The following is a 22,404-nucleotide window of genomic DNA, read 5'->3' as shown; positions in this document are numbered from 1 at the left end:
CACTGGCTGCTCTTGCAGAAGACCAGGGTTTGAATCCCAGCACGCATATGGCAGCTAACAACTGTCCCTAACTCCAGTTCCTGGGAATCCGACACCCTCTTCTGACCTTCAAGGGCATTGCACAACACCGGTGCACATACATACATGCAGGCAATACACTCATACACATAAAGTAAAAATAAATAATTAAAAAAAATAATCTCGTTAAAGTAAAATTTTTAAAAAATTTACTACAGTGGGGGTTGGGGATCAATTTCTTCAGATGTTCCCTGACATCCACACCTGTGTCTTGTTGCACATAGACAGATTGACCTATGTAGCTGAAGATGACCTGTACTTCTGATCCTCCTGCTTCTACCTCCCAAGAGCTGGGATTAAAGCCACGTGCCACTACAGCAGGTTCATTAGGTACTGAGAATCACAACAGGATTTCTGGGCATGAACTCTACCAACTGAGCACATAACATACATACACCCCAGTCTTATATTTCTCTCTCTTTCTTTTAGACAGGGTCTCCCTGTAGCTGGCCTGGAACTCACTACGCAGACCTGGCTGGCCTCTATCTCACAGGGATCTGGCCTGCCTCTGCCTTCTGAGTGTTGGGATTAAAGGTATGCAACCACCACTTGGCCAGCCTTACTTTCCCTTTTTTTCCCCAACTGTTTAACATTCACATTTAGATCTACTGATTTTTGCTTGTTCATGTTTTGGTTTTTGAGACAGGGAGGGTCTCAAGTAGCCCAGGCTGTCCTTGAACTCACTATAATTGATGATTGGCTTGTACCTTCCATATGCTGGGATTACAAATTTTTGCAACCATGTCCAGCTGCTACATTCCTTTTGTATCATTCTGTGTGTGTGTGTATATGTGTGTGTTTTGTTTTTTGAAACAAGGTCTCACTATGTAGCCCTAGTTGGCCTGGAATTCACTTTGTAAACTAGGCAGGCCTTTAACTCACAGAGATCTACCTGCCTCTGCTTCCAAATGCTGGGATCAAAGGTGTGCACCACCAAAAAAAAAGACATAGAATGGACAAATGTAATTTTTAAATTATGTATATGTTTTTGAAAAAAAATGCTCATTTTGATATAAGGAACTTATGAAAGTACCTAAAAATGAGCAAAAAAAACATGAGACAAAAAAATCAATAATTTAAAAATTATTAATCAAGGCTGAGTATGGTGGCACACACACTTTAATCCCCATACTCAGAAGGCAAAGACAGGCAGATCTCAGAATTTAAGACTAGCCTGGTTGAGTTCCAGGCCAGCTGGGGCTCATAGTGAGACCCTATCTTAAAAAAAGAAAGAAGCAATCAAGTATACGAGGGAAAGTTCTGAAGAAATGTATTATGAAGCATTGAGAAACATTTGCTATATTAGTATTGACGGGCAGTGAAACAAAAAAACTCACTTATGTGACTACAAATATAAGTATTTCTGATCTGAAAATACAAAGAAGGCATCTGTTTATATCCTTAGAACCATTAATTCCATTTCTGAAATTTAGTCAAAATACTGACATCTGAACCAAAACACAAATTCCTTTCTCCTACTCCAAGCCCTGTGGTCTAAAGCTTTGGAAAAGTTTTTGGGTTTATTTTATTTTTTCAGATGGACTTTCCCTATGTAGCCCAGGCTGGCCTCAAGTTACCTGTCCTATTACCTCCTCCCAAGTGCTAGGATTACAAGTATGTGACTATGCCATACTCTTTCAATAACTTTAGATTAGAATAAGAAATTAGAAGTCAATCTAATTTTTAAATTTTTTTCTTATTAAAAATACTTTATTTTGTGTATGAGTATATTGCCTGCATTATGTAAGTGCACCATGTTGTGTAATATCTTTGGAAGTCAGAAGAAGGTGTCAGATTCCCCTGAAACTGAAGTTACAAACGGTTGTTTAGGCATCATGTGGGTGCTGGGAATCATACCCAGGTTCTCTGCAAGAGCAACCAGTGCTCTTAACCATTGAACCATCTTTCCAGCCCCGAAAAGTCAGTCTTTTCAAAGGACTTCTGATTGGTTAAGTACAGGCCCAAAGAAGGGAGTTTAGCTCAACTTATTACAGTGGAAAGGACAGAAAGTATGAGAGGTGAATGCTGGGATGATAGTACAGGATTCAAACAAACCAAGATCAATACTCTCATCCTTTCAGGGTATCTGCAGCAATGTGGCAGGATGATGTTGAAACAATAAGGGTAAGAACCTTGCTCTGATAAATTCTTTTAAAAAATCCTACTACCCCAACTGGGGATATAGCCTAGTGGTAGAATACTTGCCTAGCATATGAGGCCCTGGGTTTAATCCCTGGTACTACCAAAAATAAGCAAAATTTTAAAGATCCTACTCCCAAGAAAGTCTGTTACCTTTTTTTTTTCCCCCCTTCGGTCTTTTTGAGACCCTGTAGCCCCAGCTGGCCTTCCACTCGCTATGTACACTAGGCTGGCCCTGATCTCACAGAGATCCACCTGCCTTTGCCTCCCGAGTGCTGGGACTAAAGGTGTGTGCCACCATGCCTGGCTCTAACTCCCCTTTATCTATTTAGATATGTCAATAACCAGAATGTAGGTGGTGAAAGATTAGAATGTCCTTTCCTGATTAGGTTCCAAACTACCCTGAATTGTCAGGATGCAAAGAGGAAGGGGGAATTAGTTGTACAGAATAACCAACTCTATTTGGTGAGTATATAACAGGATAGATCTGATTTTAGTAAAGCAAAAATATGGTATTTCAGGGCTGGCAAGTAGGCTTGGCATGTAAAGGCACTTACTACCAAGCCTGATGACCTGAGATCAATCCCTGGGACCCACATGGCAGGAGAGAAGAGACTCCTACAAGTTGTCCTGACTTCCACATGTGTGCCTCACCCTCCAAATAAGTAATTGTAATTTAAAGTTCTTTTTACAGTGACGACCCTAGTAAGTGAAGACTATATTTGTAGAGAAAATAACATTAGGGAGGAACTAAGATAAATTATGATTATGTCCATATAAGGAACTATTGTGCAGCTGTTAAAAATATCTGCACTAACATTATGAGTTATAAAATTATCAGGATATAAAATTATAAACACATTTAAAACCTATGATCTCAGACTATCAGTTCTAGAAGGACATGGATTTTTCTCTATTTGCTACCTAAGACAGCACTAGGCACACAAAAGTCCAAAAAGTATTTGTTAAATATAAAACTCATCATGAGAAGGGAGAAACTAATGGGAAATATCTCAAAGTAATATTAGCAATACTGTCTTTTAATGATGGATGGATTCTAAAATGTCTCTGAGTATGTATTACTTCATATGAAAAAATACTATGTATGAAGGGGTTGGAGAGATGGCTCAATAGTTAAGAGCACTGATGCCCTTGCAGAGGACCCGAGTTCAATTCCCAGCATCCCATGGTAGCTATGAACTCTTAACTCCAGTTCCAGGGGAATTTGAAGCCCTCTTCTGACCTCTGTGGCATTACACGACATGGGGGCACTCACGAATACATGCAGGCAATATATTCAAAATAAAAATAAATAAAATATATAAAAAGAAAAAATACTATGAGGTAGTTCTCTTTAAACATATTATTATATGTTTAAACATATTTCATTAAACACATTTCTTATATTTTGAAATATCTTTGGTATGTTCTAAAAAAATAAATAAAAGAAGTATACCTAAGTTACCTTGAATGGGTAAGGAAATGGCAAAAGCAAGCCACAGCCTGTAATCCCAGGAATCAAAGGCTGAAGCAGTAAACTCTTAGTTTCAGGCCAGCCTAAATCACAGTTTGACACACACACACACACACACGTATATATACATATATATGTATGCACAAAAAAATTAATAAGGAAGTGAAAAGAGCATACCAAACCTCCCCCACCCCTCACTTAGTCAATATGTAAAACTAAACTTCCCCAAATAATTTTCTTATTTTGGCTTTTGAGATGGGGACTTGCTATACTGTCATGGTTGACCTAAAAATTGCTTTGTAGACCAGGATGGCCTCAAACTTGCAGCAATCCTCCTGCTTCTGTTCTGGAGTGTTGGGATTACAGGTGTGTGCCAGTCATCACACCCAGCAAAATATTGTGTTATTAAAGCCTCTAACACTTAGCTTTTACAAATCATCCAAGAAGCAATGAACATTCTTACACGTCTCTGAACAAAAGTTTAAAATAGAAAAATACAAATAAGTTTGGTCATTTATAAAACATTATTTAAAATTTTTGTTCAGAGTGATAAAGTGTATCAGTATTAATTTCTAGATATAATCTTAACTAAATATTTTGCCTTTGTGGGCAAAACATTCCAAGTTCTCTTACCGAGAATTTTTAAATACTCAGAAAAGAATTCAAGGGTAGTGAATTTTAACATTATGATCAAAATCTGTTTTTAAGACGTTATTTTTGCAACTGTATGTGTTATAATGCAAAGTATTAAAACAACTGTAGTAATATACAGAAACCGCTTCACTTTTTATCTAATGTATTAAATTCTAAGCATGAGAAGTGTGGTTGTTTGGGGGTATTACATTTGCTTATTTATGTGTTTATTGGGTGGGGGCACACAAGTGTCACAGCACTTGTGTGGTGGTCAAAGGACAACTTATGGGAGTCAGTTCTCCCCTTCCACATTCTCCTTCCACCATGTAGGTTCAGCAGTTAAGAAAGAGCACATAATGTTCCTGCAGAGGAGTTCAGTTCCCAACACCCAAAGTCAGGTGTGGCTCACAAGCAACTGTAACTTCAGCTCTGGGGGATAAAATTTTAAGGACAGAGATTCCATTTTTCATAATAATCAGATCAAAGAACTACAAACTAAAAAGAACAATTAGGGGCTAGACAGATGGCTCAACTGTTAAGAGCACTGACTGCTCTTGCAGAGGACCGGGGTTCAATTTCCAGCACCCACATGGTGGCTAACAATCATCCATAACTCCAGTTCCAAGGAATCCAACACCCTCTTCTGACCTCCATGGGCAGTGCACGACACGGGTGCACTTATACACATGTAGGCAATACCCTCATACACATAAAACAAAAATAACAAATTTTTTTTTAAAAAGAAAAATTAAAAATACCAAGTTTCTGTGTACTCAGCAACAGCAAAAGAATTGCATTTGTAAAGAGTGATAGTAAAAGAAACCACAGAGAGCTGGGCCTTGTGGCCCATGCCTTTAATCCCAGCACTTGGGAGGCAGAGGCAGACAGATCACTGTGAGTTCCAGACCAGCTGGGGCTACAGGGAGACCCTGTCTCAAAAATAAAAAAATAAATAAATAAAAATAAAAACAACCCCCCAGAGAAAGGTGCTAAAATATTTTTTTAAAGGAAGTAGTTAAAAATATCGAAGGAGGTAATAAATTTACTATAACATCAGTTTTTTGATAGCGTTAATAGTCTGTGACAGAACCATAACATTAACTTGAAACTTAAGTTTAAATGGTGCAAAATATTTTAAAATGTAAATGAAATTAACATAAATGAAATCAATAACATATGTAACTAATAAAGTCAAATATTTCAACCTGTAATACGTTTTAGTTGAGAACTAAAAGTTTTAGCTTTCTTTTTTGCCCTAAAATTTCAAAATCCAATGTGATTTCTAAATATAGTACATATCATTTTGGATGCCAAATTTTAGAAGTATTTGACCTATGTTTAACCTTCATACAATTTATAACTGACAAAGGAGATTAAAACAAACTAACTTGTCCTAAGCATACTTGAAAGTTCTGGGCAACATGGAACCAGGTAGCCAGATCAGCAATATGCCCAAGTTTTAATGTGACTACACACTAGAGGTAGGAAACACAGAGAATGTAGAGAATACAGTCAGAAATGGGTAAAAAAAGGGGGCTGGAGAGTTCAGACGTTAAGAGCCACAGACTGCACTTGCTGAGGACCTGGGTTCAGTTAAGGACGGTTCGTAGGCGCCATGTGGGTGCTGGGAATCGAACCCGGGTCCTCTGCAAGAGCAGTCAGTGCTCTTAACCGCTGAGCCATCTCTCCACCCCCAAATAAATTTTTTTTTTAAAGAAAGGGATGATGCCAGGCGTAGTGGTGCAAGCCTTTAATCCCAGCACTCTGGAGTCAGAGGCAGGTGGATCTCTGTGAGTTCAAGGCCAGCCTGGTCTACATAGTGAGTACCAAGATAGCTGGGCCTACAGGGAGCCTCTGTCTCAAAAAGAATTAAGTTAATTAATTTAATTAATTAATAAAACGTTTTAAAGACAGGGATGATGCCAGGCATGTGGTGCAAGCCTTTAATCCCAGCACTCTGGAGGCAGAGGCAGGTGGATCTCTGTGAGTTCAAGGCCAGCCTGGTCTACATAGTGAGCTCCAGAATATCTGCGGCTACAGAGAGACCCTGTCTCAAAAAGACCAAAAATAAAATGAAATGAAATGAAATGAAATGAAATGAAATAAAATAAAATAAAAGGGATGAAAGAGCAGGCTTAGAGCCTGCTTGACGATACAATGGCTGCATTTGAACAAGGACAGGGACTTCCAACTGCATCCTCTGATCCTCCCCCTAGTTTCCTGGATCCTCCTAGCCCTTGCCTGATGTCAGCACCTTACATGGGAGGCCTTCCCATGATATCAATGATGTGCCCTTCTCCTCCTGGGATGCCTATAGGACCTGATCCTGGAATGAGACCACCCATGCAAGGCTATATGCCAATGATGCTTAGGCCTCCGAGACCTCCCACTTGCCCCACCCACAAGGGTTCCCACTCAGACTGGGATGACTCTCCCAGGCAGATAAGAACAGAGGTGGGTTTTTTTTGTTTTGTTTTGTTTTGTTTTTTTAATCACCTTTGTATTATTAGTGGTTCTATTTCACCAGAAGTCAAGGTGTTGTACCTGAGTGTTTTCTAGTGGTATGACAAACAAGACTTTCTTCCTTTCCTAACAAAGAGAATAGTTTGGTAGGGAGAAAAAGAATTTTTAAAAAGGGTAGTTCTGTCAACACAGCTAGATGGTTCTGTGGGGAAAGGTGCTTGGCCAGAGGCTGGTCTTCATGTCAAGTTCCAGGCCAGGCAGGGTTACACAGTGAGACCTTATCTTGGGCGGGGGGGGGTGGGGGTCATTTTAAAATTTTTAATTAAAAAAAAAATCACTTTAGTCAAATTAAGCTACTTTTCTCAGATTCAATAAACACATGTGGCCAGTGGCAATAATAAACAGCACAGGTCTAAATACTCTGTGATGTAAAGTAAGAACAACTCTTAAGAATAATTTGGCTGAGTGTGGTGGTTTATGCCTTTAATTCCAGCACTTGGGAGGCAAAGGCAGGCAGATCTCTGTGATTCTGAAGTCAGCCTGGACCACACAGTGAGTTCCAAGCCAGTCAGGGCTACACAGTGAGACCCTGTCTCAAAAAAGGCAAAGGGGACACAGAGATAGCTCAGCAGTTAAGGGCACTGGCTGCTCTTGCAGAGGAATCTAAGTTCAACTCCCAGCACCCACTTGGTGGCTAACAACCATCCCTAACTCCAGTTCCAAAGGATCTGATGCCCTCTTCTGGCTTTCATGGGTATTGTACGCACGTGGTGCACTTACATACATGCAGACAAGACACACATACAAATGAATAAACCAAACAAAAAATTTTTTTGTGTGTGTCTTTTTGAAGCAGGGTCTCCTTGTAGGCCCAGCTATCCTGGAACTCATTATGTAGATCAGGCTGGCCTTGAACTCAAAGATCCGCCTGCCTCTGCCAAGTGCTGGGACTACAGGCGTGTGCCACCATGCCCAGCAAACAAACAAAATTTTTTAAAAGAATAATGATGATGAATAATTTGGTGTTCAAACAGAATGGAGGTTTTGATCTACTAAAGCTGGCATTCACTATAAATATGGCATGATGTACACAATGGAAAAAGCAGTTTAAAAGTTTTTCTTAAAAAATACTGAATTTGATTTTTCTTTTTGTTTGAGACAGAGTCTCACTATAATAGCCCACGTGATATATATATTACAGATGGGTAACAAGCATTCAGAGGCCAAAGCAGGAAGATAATGAATTCAAGGCCTCTTTTCTACACTAACTAGTACGATCTCTATGTGTTCCCCAAAAATCTGTGTATTGAAATTTTAATCCTTAATGGAAAGAGAAAGGGAAGTGGAACTCTATCCTCTTGAATGAATTAATGCAGCTGTAACAGGGCTTTCAAAAGAAGTGTTCCTTCTCTCACAGGAAGAAAATCCTTCAGTAAATGCCAGCATCTTGATCTTGGACTTTCCAGCTTCCAAAACTATTGAGGAAATGAATTTCTGTTCTTAATTACCTAATCTATGGCATTCTATTACAGCAGCACAAATGAACTAAGACAATCCTTCACTGAAAGAACCTATAAACAGCCATGATCTCAAACAGCCAGGAACAACTCTGGAACCTAGATCCTATTTTCTAAATAGCATTCTACACTAAAAGGAACCAGAAGAATTACAGTCTAAACCAAGACTTGAGGCTTGGTAAGACAGCTCAGTATGTTAAGGCACTTGCTGCCAAACCTGATGACCTAAGTTTGGTGCCCAAGATGCACATGGTGGAATGAGACTATGCTGTGTACACACACACACGCAAATAAATGTAATTTTTTAAAAAGTTTAAATAAATAAATAAAAATGAACCAAGACTTGGGAATTAAAGACTAATGTGCATGTGTGGCTAAAGCAGAAAGCCCTTATTGACTCATCTCTCCTACCACAACAGGAGTACTTTGTACAATCTGAAATGTTTTGAATTAAGATCTTGTGTACTCAAATACATAACCCTGCCTGAGAAGCTATGAATTCAAAGAACTATTCCAAACTAATGAGCAACCAGAAATCCTGACCTATGAGATGTATGCTTATTACATGTATGCTGGTAATTATACTAGAAACATCACTGCTAAAATTGAAGTTTCAAAACCCAGAAATTTCTATAGAATTACTGATAAATATGGATAAATATGGACTGCCTTTAAAAGAGCATCTTAAGGGCCGGGCGTGGTGGCGCATGCCTTTAATCCCAGCACTCGGGAGGCAGAGAGGCAGGCAGATCTCCGTGAGTTCAAGGCCAGCCTAGTCTACATAGTGAGCTCCAGGACAGCTGGGACCCTGTCTCAAAAAAGACCCCCCCCAAAAAAAGCAAGCATCTTAGGAAAAACACTCAACCAACAACCCATAATCGTTTATGCCCCAATGCTAACCATCGACAAATACAGTAGTCACTTCTATCAATTTTAAAATAATTTTGTTAAAATCAAATGTACAGGATTAGCAAGATGGCTCAGTGGGTAAAGGTACTTGTTGCTAAGCCTGATGACCTGAGTTTGATCCACAGAACCCAAGGGTGGAAGAAGAAAACCAAGTATTGCAAGTTGTCCCCTGACCTCCACATGGGTACTATAGTATGTGCCCCCAAATAAAATGTAATTTGAATGCCCTAAACTGTAAAACAGCATCAAAGTTTCCAACAATCTATGAATATCACATCAATAATTTATTCAGGCACCATGCAGTAGAAATACAACCAAACCTAGAAGCAAGACTCAAGTGGCACAAATACAAAATGCTAATGGTGATCAATCTTGCTCATACCTATTCACCTTTAAAGCATTAAAACCAATTCTAACAAAATTAGCAATTTCATTGCTTAGTGCAGAGACTATCAGAGGCAACCATTAATAAGGATACTGGTGGGACAGACTTATAATTTCAGCTACCACTGGGGCATAGCAAGAGGGTTGTGAGTTCAAGTCCAGCTTGAGCTGCATAGGGAACCTGTCTCAAAGCAAACGAACGTGCTAAAAACAAAGTCTTTCTACTTTGAGGACAAAACTTCAGTTACATGGAGCCTTACTGAATAAGAAGGGAGCATCTTGTTTCCTTAATAAATCAAAACAGTCCAGGGGTTTTCAAACATACTTAATTTAAATGAGATTTCAGTTGAAACTAAAATGAACAAATCCTCAATAACATATCAAGAGACCAGGATAAATGAAAGTAACAAGGTAGAAGGTTAAACAAAAAGGAAAAAGTAACCAAGGTAATAAGGTTTAAAAAAAAAGAGAAAAGTCTTTGTGCATCAAAATATATATGTGCCTTTGTGTATACTGTAATCAAAAATATGACTTACCAGTTTGTCAAAAAGATATGTTTGAGTAGGATAAAAAATGACTGGTATAGCTGGATGTGGTGGTGCAGAGAGGCAGCCACGTGGATCTGTGAATTCAAGGTCATCCTGGTCTACGTTACGAGTTCAGGCCAGCCAGGGCTACAGGGTGACCGTTTCAAAAAAAGACAAAAAAAAAACCAACAAAAAAAAACCTGATATAGTTCTAGCTTTAATTTCACAATATTGGCCTCTGACTTTTTTATTTCTTGGTGCTATCAAATTTTTTTAAAAAATCCCCACTTTAAAAGAGAAAAGTTAATAGTATCAGTAACTATGCTAAAAATCTGTAATTTCAATTGACAAAGTAAAAAAAATACCAACCCACATGAAAATAAAATAAATTTTTATGCACTGAAAGCTAGGTGAAAAAAATCTAACACTTACAGTCATTCAGTCTTTCTGTTAGAAACATAGCAAAATGACTGCTAGAAATACTTTCTCTTTAAATAGTTAGGCCTAAACAGAAGTAACATTCTCTGCAATGGTCAATATCAATACCTAAAACCTCTAAATACATTAATAAAACAAATCTATCACTGCCCTCTTATAGAAAATAGACACACACATAGCCTAAAAGGCCATTTAAATGGAATGATTTTTAAGACTTAATTTCTAAAAGGCCATTTAAGTGGAATGATTTTTTAAGACTTATTTTTTATTTTATGTGCATGAGTGTTTTGCCCGTTATGTATGTACAACCTTGTGCAATGCCTGGGAAGGCCAGAAGAGGGTGTTGGATCCCAAGGAACAAGAGTTAAGGACAGCTGAAAACTGCCATGTGGGTGCTGGGAACTGAACACAGGTCCTCTGCAAGAGCAGTCAGTGCTCTTAGCCTCTGAGCCATCTCTTCATCCCCTAAGTGGAGATTTATTTCAAGAAAAAGTACCTGTGACACCATAAATTTTATTTGCTAAATAGAGCAAAAGACTTAGAAATCTATCAGAATTCAAACTTGTCCTGGTTTTGTTAGAAAGCACTTAACTCTTGGAAAGAACAAGAACTAAGATATGTCATGTGATTGTACCCAAGTTATTAAACCTGAGTTGTCATCAAATATAAAAATCAAGAAAATACCCAGGCATGGTGTCGTACATCTCTAGTCCCAGCACTTGGGAGGCAGAGGCAGGCAGATCTCTGTGAGTTCAAGGCTAGCCTGGTCTACATGGTGAGTTCCATGCCAGCTGGGGCTACAAGGATACCCTGTTTTTTAAAAATAAAATCTTCCCTGTAGTATAGTTAGGAGATTCACTTTGCAAGTGTTATTTAAATACAAAGCCTGAAGAAAGTATTATTATGTGTATGTAGTATCTAGAATTTTGTTTAAAAAACACAAATATAAGAGTCCATTTTGACCATATCCTAGCAACAATATAATTCAGAACCTTCTGGGTAATGGAATTTTGCTTAATACCTTGCTCACTCAGGCCGACAAGATAGTACCTGCCAATCTGAATTCTATCCCTGGGACCCACAATGGAAAGGAGACATCGGATTCCTAAAAGCTGTCCTCTGACCTCCACATTCACATGGTAGCACACTTGTTCCTATGCAGATACATACACACATACACATACACACCCCATATACACACTTAAAATAAAAAATTTTACATTTAAAAAATAAAAATAAAGGCAGGCTATTTCTTCAAGTGACATGTAAATATGGTCATTTCATAGAGTAACACTCCACTTGGACAGGCGCCGGGTGTGATGGCGCATACCTTTGATCCAAACACTTGGGAGGCAGAAGCAGGGGGATCTGATTGAAGCCAACATGGTCTACATATCAAGTTCTAGGCCAGCCAGGGATACATAGTGAGACCCTGTCTCAAAAACCAAGTAATATCCCACATCGAAGAAGTTTCTTTTTGCAACAGATGGGAGACTATTACAGAATTCCAAAACTGGTCAAACATAGAAAGTAAGTGTCTGTGAGATGCTTATCCCTAAGTGACACATCTTCAATGCAACCTCTACACTTAGGATGAATGCACCTCTTAACTCTCACCAGAGACATTTCCTTATACAGCAGATGGTGATTAACAACAGAGACCCACAATTAGCCAAAGTGCAGAGAACAAGAGGCCACAGAGTACTTATTCCTGCCTTCCAAGGCTCAGGGATCATTGCAGAAGAGGAGGTGGAAAGACTGTAAGAACCAGAGGGGGTGGATGACCACAAGAAAACAGTCTTCCAGACAGGTGGTCATTTACTCATATGAACTCAGAACAACGGTGACAGCATGTACAAATCTTATGCAAACTCAAATCAGATAAAATCCCGGCATAGACGTGGAAAAGTGGGTAAGAAATCCCAATCCAACCTAAGGAACTTCTGGAAATTGATGGCTTCTGGAGGGGGAAAGATAATATCTTTCAGGGTTGGGAATGTTGGTGGGCCCAGTGGACAGATCCATACTGAAGGACATTGGCAGGGACACAAATCATACTTTGTAGGCCATACTACATACATATGTATTTATGTGTGTATGTATACTTGTGTATGTTCATGAAATTGGGCAGGGGCAGTGGGAGGGCAGTAGGGAGAGGGAAGCAGATATAAATGCCATCGAATTACTTCCTGACCCTCCTCCTCATTAGCTTAAGTAAAACTACTGCCAACTTATATCCCAAGAAAGCTGTTAATAGAATGTACACATCAATCATTTGATTTGCTAGTTTTATCTCTTATTGTTTACTATATTAGTCTATGATTTACAAAAGAGCGCTTTGCTTGTAGGCATTCAATATATACTGACTGAAAAACAGAAGCTGAACCTCAGCAGAACAAAAGAAACAACGATGAAATATATGGCTTTTCTTAACCTGGATTATAGAATAAATATCATTCTTTTTTTTGGTCTTTTTTTGTTGTTTTTTTGTTGGTGGTGTTAGTTCTTTTTTTGAGACAGGGTCTCCCTGTAGCCCCAGCTGGCCTGGAACTCACTACGTAGACCATGGTGGCCTCGAACTCAGAGATCCACCTGCCTCTGCCTCCTGAGTGCTGAGATCAAAGCCGTGCGTTGCCATACTTGGCTTCATCATTCTTATTCTTTTTTTTTCAATTTATTATTTTTATTTTACGTGTAATGAGTATATTGCCTGGATGTATGGGAGTGCACCCATGTCGTGCAAGGCCGCAGAGGTCAGAAGGCGGCTCCAGATTCCCCCGGAACTGGAGTTAAGGACGGTTCGTAGCCGCCATGTGGGTGCTGAAAATTGAACCCGGGTCCTCTGCAAGAGCAGTCAGTGCTCTTAACCACTGAGCCATCTCTCCAGCCCTGATTCTTTCTTATTCTTAAATTTTTATATTTCTTAATAATTCTTAAATTCCTTAGAGAACCATGTGTTTGCAATGACAATAGCTTCTCTGACGGATTCTTTTCTAAAAATCACTACATTCTCTTAGTATAGCATTATTGCAAGGTGAACATCCAAGCTACAAGTTAGTTAAAGCCCTTCTGAAATGTGCAGGAAAATGGATGGATCTAAAAACTATATTAAAAGAGGCAAACCAAGCTCAGAGAAACAAAAACAAGCATGTTTTCCCTCATATACAGATCTTACCTTGTAATGTACATACGAACGTATATAAATTAAAAGTAAATGTAGGTAAAGACTAAAAAAGTAGGAAGGAGACCAAGAAAGGGTAAAAAGAGGTGTGTTAAGAAAGGGGATGAGGGATACATGTGACATGAAAACAGAGACAGTAGTATGCAAGGGGCAGAGAGATGGGGGAAGAAGAAAGAGGAGAAACAAATTTTAAAAATTGGTTGCATAGGGCTAGAGATAGTTCAGCTGTTAAGGGCACTGGCTGCTCTTGCGGAGGACCTAAGTTCGATTCCCAGCACCTACATGGTGGATAACAACTATCCATAACTCCAGTTCCAGGGGATCCAGCACCTTTTTCAGGTCTTCGTGGGCACTGCATGCACAGTGCACCTACATACATATACACATAGGCAAAACACTCATAAACATAAAAAAATTAATTTTTAAAAATCTGCTTGAAAATGCTAAGGTACCTAATACTTTTTCTACTAAAAATAAGTTTCAAAGAAAGTGGACAATTAAAAAAATAATGAAAGTCTTTCTGAGTTGGATGTGATGGTGGTACACACCCTGTAATCCAAACACTTAGCAAACTGAGTGAGGAGGATCTCAAATTTGAATCCAACTTGGACTGTGACATACTGTCTCAAAAAACAAGCAATGTTTTTATTTGGAAAAGGAATTTAATGTATACCTTTGATAGGTATACTCATATTGTAAAAAGAAACAATTTATAGCCTTTAAGTAGCTATTCTAAGCCTTTTGTTTATATTTTTTAAAGTACCTTCACATACTATTTCAAGAGATCCTCAACACTCCTAAATCAGTTAAGACACATTGCTGATCAGTACTTCAGGAGCTGGAGAGATGGTTCAGCAGTTAAGGGTGCTTATTGCTCTTGTAAAGGGGTCCAGCTCCTAACATGGCAGCCCACAACTGCCCATTAACTCCAGCTCCAGGAGATCTGATGCCCTCTTCTGATCAACACACGCTTCACATATGTTGTGTACATACATATACTCAGGCACACACATACATATAAAATAATTAAAAAAAAAATCAGTACTACAGGTTATGTTCTTTACTCCAAAGCAGTTAATTGGGTAATCTAGAATGCAATTATTTTGCCTTGGTTCTGTATGTCATACAGTGTTTTATTAGACCACACAGTGAACTTTCCAAATACTAGTGGAATAGACAAATGCAAACAACTTCAATTATAATAAATAGGAATTAAATATGGGATCCACCTACGAGAAAAATACAGATACATGTAAAGAGATGCAGCATAGATCTTAGCAGATTCTAGATACAAGGAGTTCAGCCAAGATAGCATTTGGGAAAGTGTTATATTGGAAGGTTATAAGGAAAAGCTAGAAGAAGCTAAGAAATTTGAAAGCATCAATGACATCACATTCAACTCCAATGCGCCTAAGAATACAAGAGTAAGATTTGCCACATTATTTTTCAAGCATTAATGTAAACAAAAAATCTTCAGATAACCTCAAGAAAGGTCAATATAAGTAAGATGCTGCATCATTATATTTAATATCTATGTACCAAGCCTTGAGATATACTTTCAGACAGAATCTCACTCTGTAGCCTAGGCTAGACTCTAACTCAGAGCAGTCCTTCTGCCTCAGCCTCCCAAGTGCAGAGATCACAGATGTGAACCACCACACCTAGCTAAAGTAGGTATTCTTTTATTTTTTTGGTCTTTTTGAGACAGGGTCTCCCCGTAGCCCCAGCTGGCCTGAACTCACTATGCAGACCAACCTGGCCTTGAACTCACAGAGATCTGCTTGCCTCAGCCTTCCAAGTGCTAAGATTAAAGGTGTGTACCATCACACCAGGCTTTACCATACAGAATTCTTACACTAGAACAATCACATTTAGTTTTTAAATTTGTGGTGATAATTTTTTTAAAACAAAAACAAAAATTTTGTAGAAATACAAGACACAAAAGTTTTGAAACTAGGACATGGCCTTAAAATAATAGTCAATGTGGGGGTTAGAAAGATGACGCAGGTTAAGAGTACTTGTTGCTCTTCCAGAGGACTTAAGTTCAGTTCCTAGCACCCACAGGATGGCTCACAACTACCTGTAATTCCAGCTCTAGGGGATCCAACACCCCCTTCTGGCCTCCACAGGTACCTGCATAGCCCCAACCACTGACACACACACAAATGAAAATAAATAAAAGCTTTTTAAAAAGGAAGAAGAAATAGACATTTAAGATTTTCCTTAGTTTGGTCATGCTCATGCCTACATAGAGAACTAAGTCCAAAAAGTTATGAGCTCTAAGAAAAATCAAGGAGCTTAGATAAAGTTCTTATTGTGAATTAGACAAACTAAGCTTTTTGCACTGTATTATTAGTTCCGAGACAATGAATTACCAGACTCCCTGGTGTCAAAGGGAAAACAAGCATACTACATTCTGAGAAGTTCTTTAAAAAGTGAAATAATTGAGCCGGCCATGGTGGTGCACGCCTTTAATCCCAGCATTTGGGAGGCAAAGACAGGTGGATCTCTGTGAATTCAAGGCCAGCCTGGTCTACATAGTGAGTTCCAAGACAGCTGGGGCTACAGGGAGACCCTGTCTCAAAAAGAAAACTAAAAACAACAACAAAAAAAAGTGAAATAATTGAAACAAATAACAAAATTAATCTATACAATACTCAGTACTTAACTGGGTTCAGTGCTTTAAAATAAGAGGGAGTGGGCAAGAGCCAGACATGGTGGCTCATATCTATAATCCCAGCACTTAGGTGCCTGAAGTAGGATTGCCTTGGGCTTGTTGACAGCCTGTGCTACACAGTGAGTTCAGGCTAGCCTGGGCTGTCTCAAAACACACACACACACACACACACACACACACACACACACTCTTGAACATGCAACTAATATAAAAGAATTAAATTCCAGGACCATTAGCAACTGTCAATCAAACAGATCCATTTTTTTTTTTTTAAAGATTTATTTTACCATTTTAAATTGTGTGCGTGTGTGTGCCTAAGATCTCCCTAAGGCTGGAGTTACCCAATGTGAGCCACCCAATGTGGGTGCTAAGAATCAAACTCAGGTCCTATGGAAGAGCAATACGTGGTCTTAACTGCTTAGCCATCTCTCTACCCTCCTAGCTCTAAATATCTGAGTAAGACTGTCTAGTAAGAATAAGGGCATATTTTGAGAAGTTTATCTTTTTAAAAAAAAGTTGCCAGGCATGGTGGCTTGAGCCTGTAATCCCAGCACTCCAGAGGTTGAGGCAGGACAATGAAGGACTCAAGGCCAGCTTGGACTATACAGTGAGCACCAAGGACAGCCTGGACTATGGAGTGAGACACTGCCTCAGGGAGAAAAAAAAAAAAAACCTTAAAGTTTAAATTTTAAAAATGGTGTCCTTGGGGCTGGAGAGATGGCTCAACAGTTAAGAACACTGGTTATTCTTGCAGACCTGGGTTTGAATCCCAGCACCCACAATGGCAGCTAACACCTGTCTGTAACTCCAGTCCCAGGGGAGCTGACAGCCTCTTCTGACCTCTGCTGGCACTGCACAAAACAGGTGCACTTACCTACATGCAGGCAATATACACATAAAATAAAAATAATAAAATTTATTCGTGAAGCGTTCCATATTTTTAGAGTTTCAGTTGTAACCGGAAATGACTAAAGTATTGTTCATAGTAAAAAAAAAAGTTTAATTAAGAAAAAAAAAATGGTGTCCTCTTTCCAACTCTAATTCACTATAAAATTGATGAGTTTTTACTTCATATTGTAATTAGAAGTTCCATATCAAGTGTAGAACTCAAGAAACTATGTTCCTAAAGAACTTGTCAGTTTTGTTTACTTTCACATGCTGTTAACTTCCTTTCACATCAATTTCCATTAGAGAAAATTTCAAGCATCTAGGGAAGTAGGGCGAAAGCTTGGTGACTGGTGAACTAACATGCATGGTGCTATCATGTGGAACAACATTTGAAGCTGGTGACTGTTACATTCACCTCATTAGATTTTTAGAAACAAATTCCAGACATTATTCCCTTCACATTTCATATGGCCTTGGGTCATTTAGAAACTGACATTGAAAGGGTTGTTAATTTACTACTTCTGGAGATCAATTACTTTCCAATCCTATTTTCAGGTTGATCCGTTTTCTCCAGAAGTAACGCACTTTCACCTATAATGTAGCAGAAATTCTGCTTCTACCATTAATTTATGTTCACATCCCAGGAAGAGCAAGAGTTAAGCAAGCCAATATTTGCATAGGTGCTTTTGCATCATTTGTATATTAATTTATTGCTGCTGTAGGCCAAGCAATGAGTAATTCAAATTAATCTAAGTCCAGAATATACTTGGACATTAGAATGACACGTCCTTATTTATAACATGAAAACTTCCCTATGATGTTAAAAAAAGGAAGCACTGTTCTTTGGACTTTTGGGAAAGTTTAGCATAAAAAAACTCTTCTATACCAGGCACAGTGTGGCTCACACCTGTGACCCCAGCACCAGAGGTTGAGGCAGAAGAATCAAGAGGAAGAATCAAGAGTTTGAGGCCAGTCTGAGCTATACTTTGGGACACTGTCACAAACCAGCCTTTTATAACAAGATTAAACCAATTACACAGTTTTGCAGGACTCCTGTACTCTTCAGTACAGAGTGAACAGGCTGAAGGCAGTCACTTTAACGATCACTGTCAGGTCCCAGCTCGAAGCCACAGGCTTAAAACATCTGTGGGGTACAACACAACAGCAGACACAACCTGTGCCTTACTAGTCTCATGGCATTTAACGGAAAGCACTATAGGGAAGGAGCTGGGACCCAGGAGGTGTAGTGGGTGTTTCCGTTTTTTTTTTTTTTTTTTTTTTTGAAGATTAAGGAGCCCAGACTAGCCCTGTTCTTGAGTCCCCTGCCTGAGCGTCTGGGGTGCCTGGGATTCACAGGCATGCCCTGCCACTTTGGCCAAGCATCTGTTATAACTTACTAAACACTACACAAGAGCAGTTCGCCGCCCGCTGCAGGCACTCCCAGGAGACTGCAACGCGCGTGGAAGAAAAGGCTCCGTATTTACCTGGAGCACAAACGTCCCGAAAGGCTGGGAGATTTTCGCTGTCTATCCCAGTGGGGGAGCACTCGCCCAGGTCTAAAGCCACCTCACTCCCCAGAACTAAGAAGAGAAGGAAACCTTTCCGCAGAACTCCAAGTTCCTGGCTGACACGAAGCGCACACTCGGTGCACGAAGACGACTTTCACCCCTCGCCTAGTAGGAGAGCCTGGATACCAATAATTCCTGTCCTCCAGACAGCCAACTGCAGGCCGCCCGGCCTCCCGATTTCAACTTGCTCCCGCTCGGGGTGGAACGACTACAAGGAAGGGACGAGCTCGCTAAACTGGCTCCTCCGAGCCCAATTTGGGCTGCCCGGGGACCTCGGGACAGGAGTGGGCGGGGCCTTACCTGCAGCTCACACCAGGCCACTTCCACGGTGGTTTCGGTGTCCAGACCTTTGTAGACCGTCTTGAAGGAGCCCCTGCCGATCTCGATGTCAAACTTGAGGAAGCGGCCGTCGTTGGACATGCCCACGGCCTTGGTCTCCAGCTCTTCGATATCATCCTGCTGCTGGCTGCGCTCCTCCTGCGGCTCCTTGGCGCCGCCGCCGCTGCCACTCCGGGCGGCCGGGGGCTCCTCTTTGCTCCCCACAAGGCTGGGCTGGGACACGGGGCGCTCTTTGCTGGTACTGCCAGGGCCAGTCGAGGTGGCAGAGGAGGCGACGGTTTGCTCCCCCGGGGCGGCTGCGGCTGGGGGCTGCTGGGCCACCAGGGAGGCGGCGGCGGTCAGAGTTTCCTCTCGGTGAGGCTCGGCGGGAGCACTCTGGGGCACCGCCGAGGGGACGGACTGGGGGACAGAGAGAGGGAGACCGGGCAGCTCCAAGGCGGTGGCATTGGAGTCGCAGATGACGCTCCGGCGGAAGAAGCGGTGCTCCGTGGGGGTGGTGGTGGCAGCCGCCCCACGGCTGTCCTTGTCCATAGTGTGGCGGCGGCGCCGGTATTCCTCGGTCCTGCCAATTCCAGCGTCGCTCACCGCGGCCCCCAGTTTCTCGCCCACGGAGGAATCGGAGCTCGAGCCATTCTTGGGGACCGGCGCCGGCGGCGACAGGAAGCCTGAAGTGCCGCTCGGCTTGTCGGCCGCACCGCCCGACATGGTGGGTCCACTGGAGTGAAGAGAGCGGGCTCGGATTTGTGAATGAAGAGGGAGGGAGGGAGGCCCGCAGGAGCCGCGAACTGGCGGCAGGGCTCCGGGCTGCCCGGACTCGGGCTCAGTACTGACAAGGTGCCCCGAGGGCAACGCGGGGCTCTGGGTCCGGCTGCGGCTGGCACCGAGGCTGCTGCGGCTCACGGGGCGGGCTCGTCGGGGGCGCAGCCACGGTTAGCGTCGCACAGTCCGCATCCATCCTGCGGCGAGCGGCGGCCGGTAGGGCTGGGGCAGCAGAGGCGCCGCAGTCATGAGGAGCAGGGCGCGGGGCCGGTTCCCGGGCGAGCGGATGCGTCGAATGAGAAGACGGCTCAGCTCTCGCCGCCGCCGCCGCCGCCCGCCGAGTACGGCGGGATAGACCCCGAGGGCGGAGGCGCCGCGCGTGAGGGACGAGCTCCGACGCCGGGCGGTGGCAGCCCCGGGCACAAGAGGTGGGAGGGGCCGCGCAGGGAGGGAGGGCCGCGGCCCGAATCCCCCGTCGCTCGGCGGCCGCCTCGGGCAGTACGCTCCCGGGAGAGGGGACCAGTTTCACAGCGCGCCCATCACCAGGTGTCGAGGGCCGAAGCCTCGAAGCCTGAGGAGCGGCCCCCCCCGTCCCCGAGGCCTCCCCGCCCGCCCCGGGCCTGGCAAACCTCTTCCCCTCCTGGGCCGGCGCCGGGGGCTGCGGAGGGAGGGAACTGTGGGGAGGGGAGGGCCGCTCACCGCGGGGCCCGGGCTCCGCTACTTCTCAGGGCCAGGAGGGGAGGAGACAGAAAGGACTGGAAGGAGGGGGTAGGGAAAGAAAAGAGCAGTCACCCCACTAGGCGCCTTCTGTCAGCGAAGAGGAGAGTGCGGAATGGCCGAGGAGAAGAGCCGCGTCCGCCCGGGAAACTCTCCGCTTTAAATGGCGCCGATGTCTGAAGCCTCCACACAGCCCGCTTGGACCCCGCCCCCCGCTGCCTGGGGCGGCCCCGCCCACTTCGCGCTCGGGCTCTCTTGCGCAGGCGCGTCGGGCTCCAGGCGCTCTGGGATTGGTAGTTTGGGAGTGGAAGACGTGGAAGGGGCCAAGGAGGAAGCCTCCTACGACTTCCGTGATGCTCTACGATTGCTCTAGACTGATGCCTTCTGGGAATTGTAGTTCTGTCTTGGAAACCGCCCCTTCTGGAAGCCTGATGGGAGCGTCATCGTGGGTCGTTCAACCCTATCCTGAAGTCACTGCTCACTAACAAAACCATTATTTAGTAGTTAATTGCGGAAGAAAAAAAGGATGGGGAGCGGGGGCGGGGGAAGGGAAGAAATGTGAAAGACAACGGGAGACTTCCGTCATGCTCTGCTAAGACAGCTCTTAGAGCTGCCATGCACTGAAAAATGATCTGTTGTTCATCTTTAATGGAGAACCTCCTTAGTCTTGAGTGATCAGGGGTATGGGGGTGGAGGGGAAGGCAAAGCCAGACCAGAGCCTGAGCTCCGAAAGCCGGAGGAGCCAGCGACTTGCCCCAAACTTTGTGAAGAGTGCACATGAGATTACTGTTGATGAAATGGGTTAGGGAAGGAGACGCAGACAAATACATCCCATCTTCCCTTCCACAGCTAAGGCCACATGCCCAGCTCCAGTTCCCAAACAAATATTCCAGCGGCAAAGATGGGCTGCCCTACTGAAATCCGGGATCTGTGTGAACTCTTTGCTTTGCCAGAAAACGGGAGGGGGAGACGGAGGGAGGGAGATGACGGCACCGGGGCAGATCCCGTTCCAGGATAATTTATATCTTTGCGTCTTTGATCACAAACTTGAGAGCGTGCAGTTGACTTCTGCCACTGTAGTGGGATGGAATTTGTTTTCCGTCTTTCTTCTGCTCAGAGACTTTGTAAAGCAACACCCCCTCTTTCTCTAGACTTGTACATATGCAATTTATACCAATGTGCAGGACTAGGGAAACCTAGATCCGTACAGTTCTGAGTAATGGAATGCTTTTCTTCAAAACATCCCTTATGCTCCCAGGACCCCTTTGCTACTGCTGGTGATAATAGAGGTGATGAGCACCAGGGGGCACCCGACGGAGTAGGAAGCCAAACTTGTGAGCCGGATGGCAGTTACTTAGCTAAACTCATAAGAGCGGGAAGTTCTTAAAGGTACGGCAACCTCATCCGAGCGTGAATGCGCTGCACCCGCAGCACCAGACTGGAGCGAGCTCAGAAGCCGGTATGCTTAGTCGAGGATCACAACGAAGGCTAGTGATTTGGAAGCAACTAGACAGAAGATTCGTTAGCTCAGTTTATCTAGATAAACCTGGCTCAGAGACTTCTTGCTTCGCAATTCATATTAATTTATCAGATACGTTCTCATGTAGTTATTAAAATTTTTTAAATGATTAAAAAAAATAATTAGTAGATGTGAAAAACATTACCATTGAAATCTACCTGATGACTTTATATCCATGCTCAGATGCCAAGGAT

General features: G+C 42.5%; 1 protein-coding gene across 12 annotated transcripts in view; it reads right to left on the bottom strand.

Moving 5' to 3' along the window:
* Positions 1-20,533, bottom strand: part of Wnk1 (WNK lysine deficient protein kinase 1) — a 154,745-nt gene extending 134,212 nt beyond the window's left edge. For 10 of the 12 annotated variants that reach the window (XM_008839737.3, XM_008839729.3, XM_029566775.1 and 7 more), the window contains exon 1: positions 19,177-20,533. In XM_008839737.3, coding sequence (XP_008837959.1) covers positions 19,177-19,920 — 744 coding nt within the window. In that variant the 5' untranslated portion in view covers positions 19,921-20,533. The remainder of the gene's footprint in view (positions 1-19,176) is intronic. The other 2 variants (XM_008839730.3, XM_008839736.3) reach the window with 1 other exon arrangement.
* Between the last annotated feature and the right edge of the window lie 1,871 nt (positions 20,534-22,404).

This window comes from Nannospalax galili, unplaced genomic scaffold (assembly GCF_000622305.1).
Source record: "Nannospalax galili isolate Female #2095 unplaced genomic scaffold, S.galili_v1.0 scaffold199, whole genome shotgun sequence".
NCBI classification, from domain to species: domain Eukaryota; kingdom Metazoa; phylum Chordata; class Mammalia; order Rodentia; family Spalacidae; genus Nannospalax; species Nannospalax galili.
The sequence above is the reverse complement of the archived record's forward strand: the minus strand, read 5'-3'. Positions and strand labels throughout refer to the sequence as shown.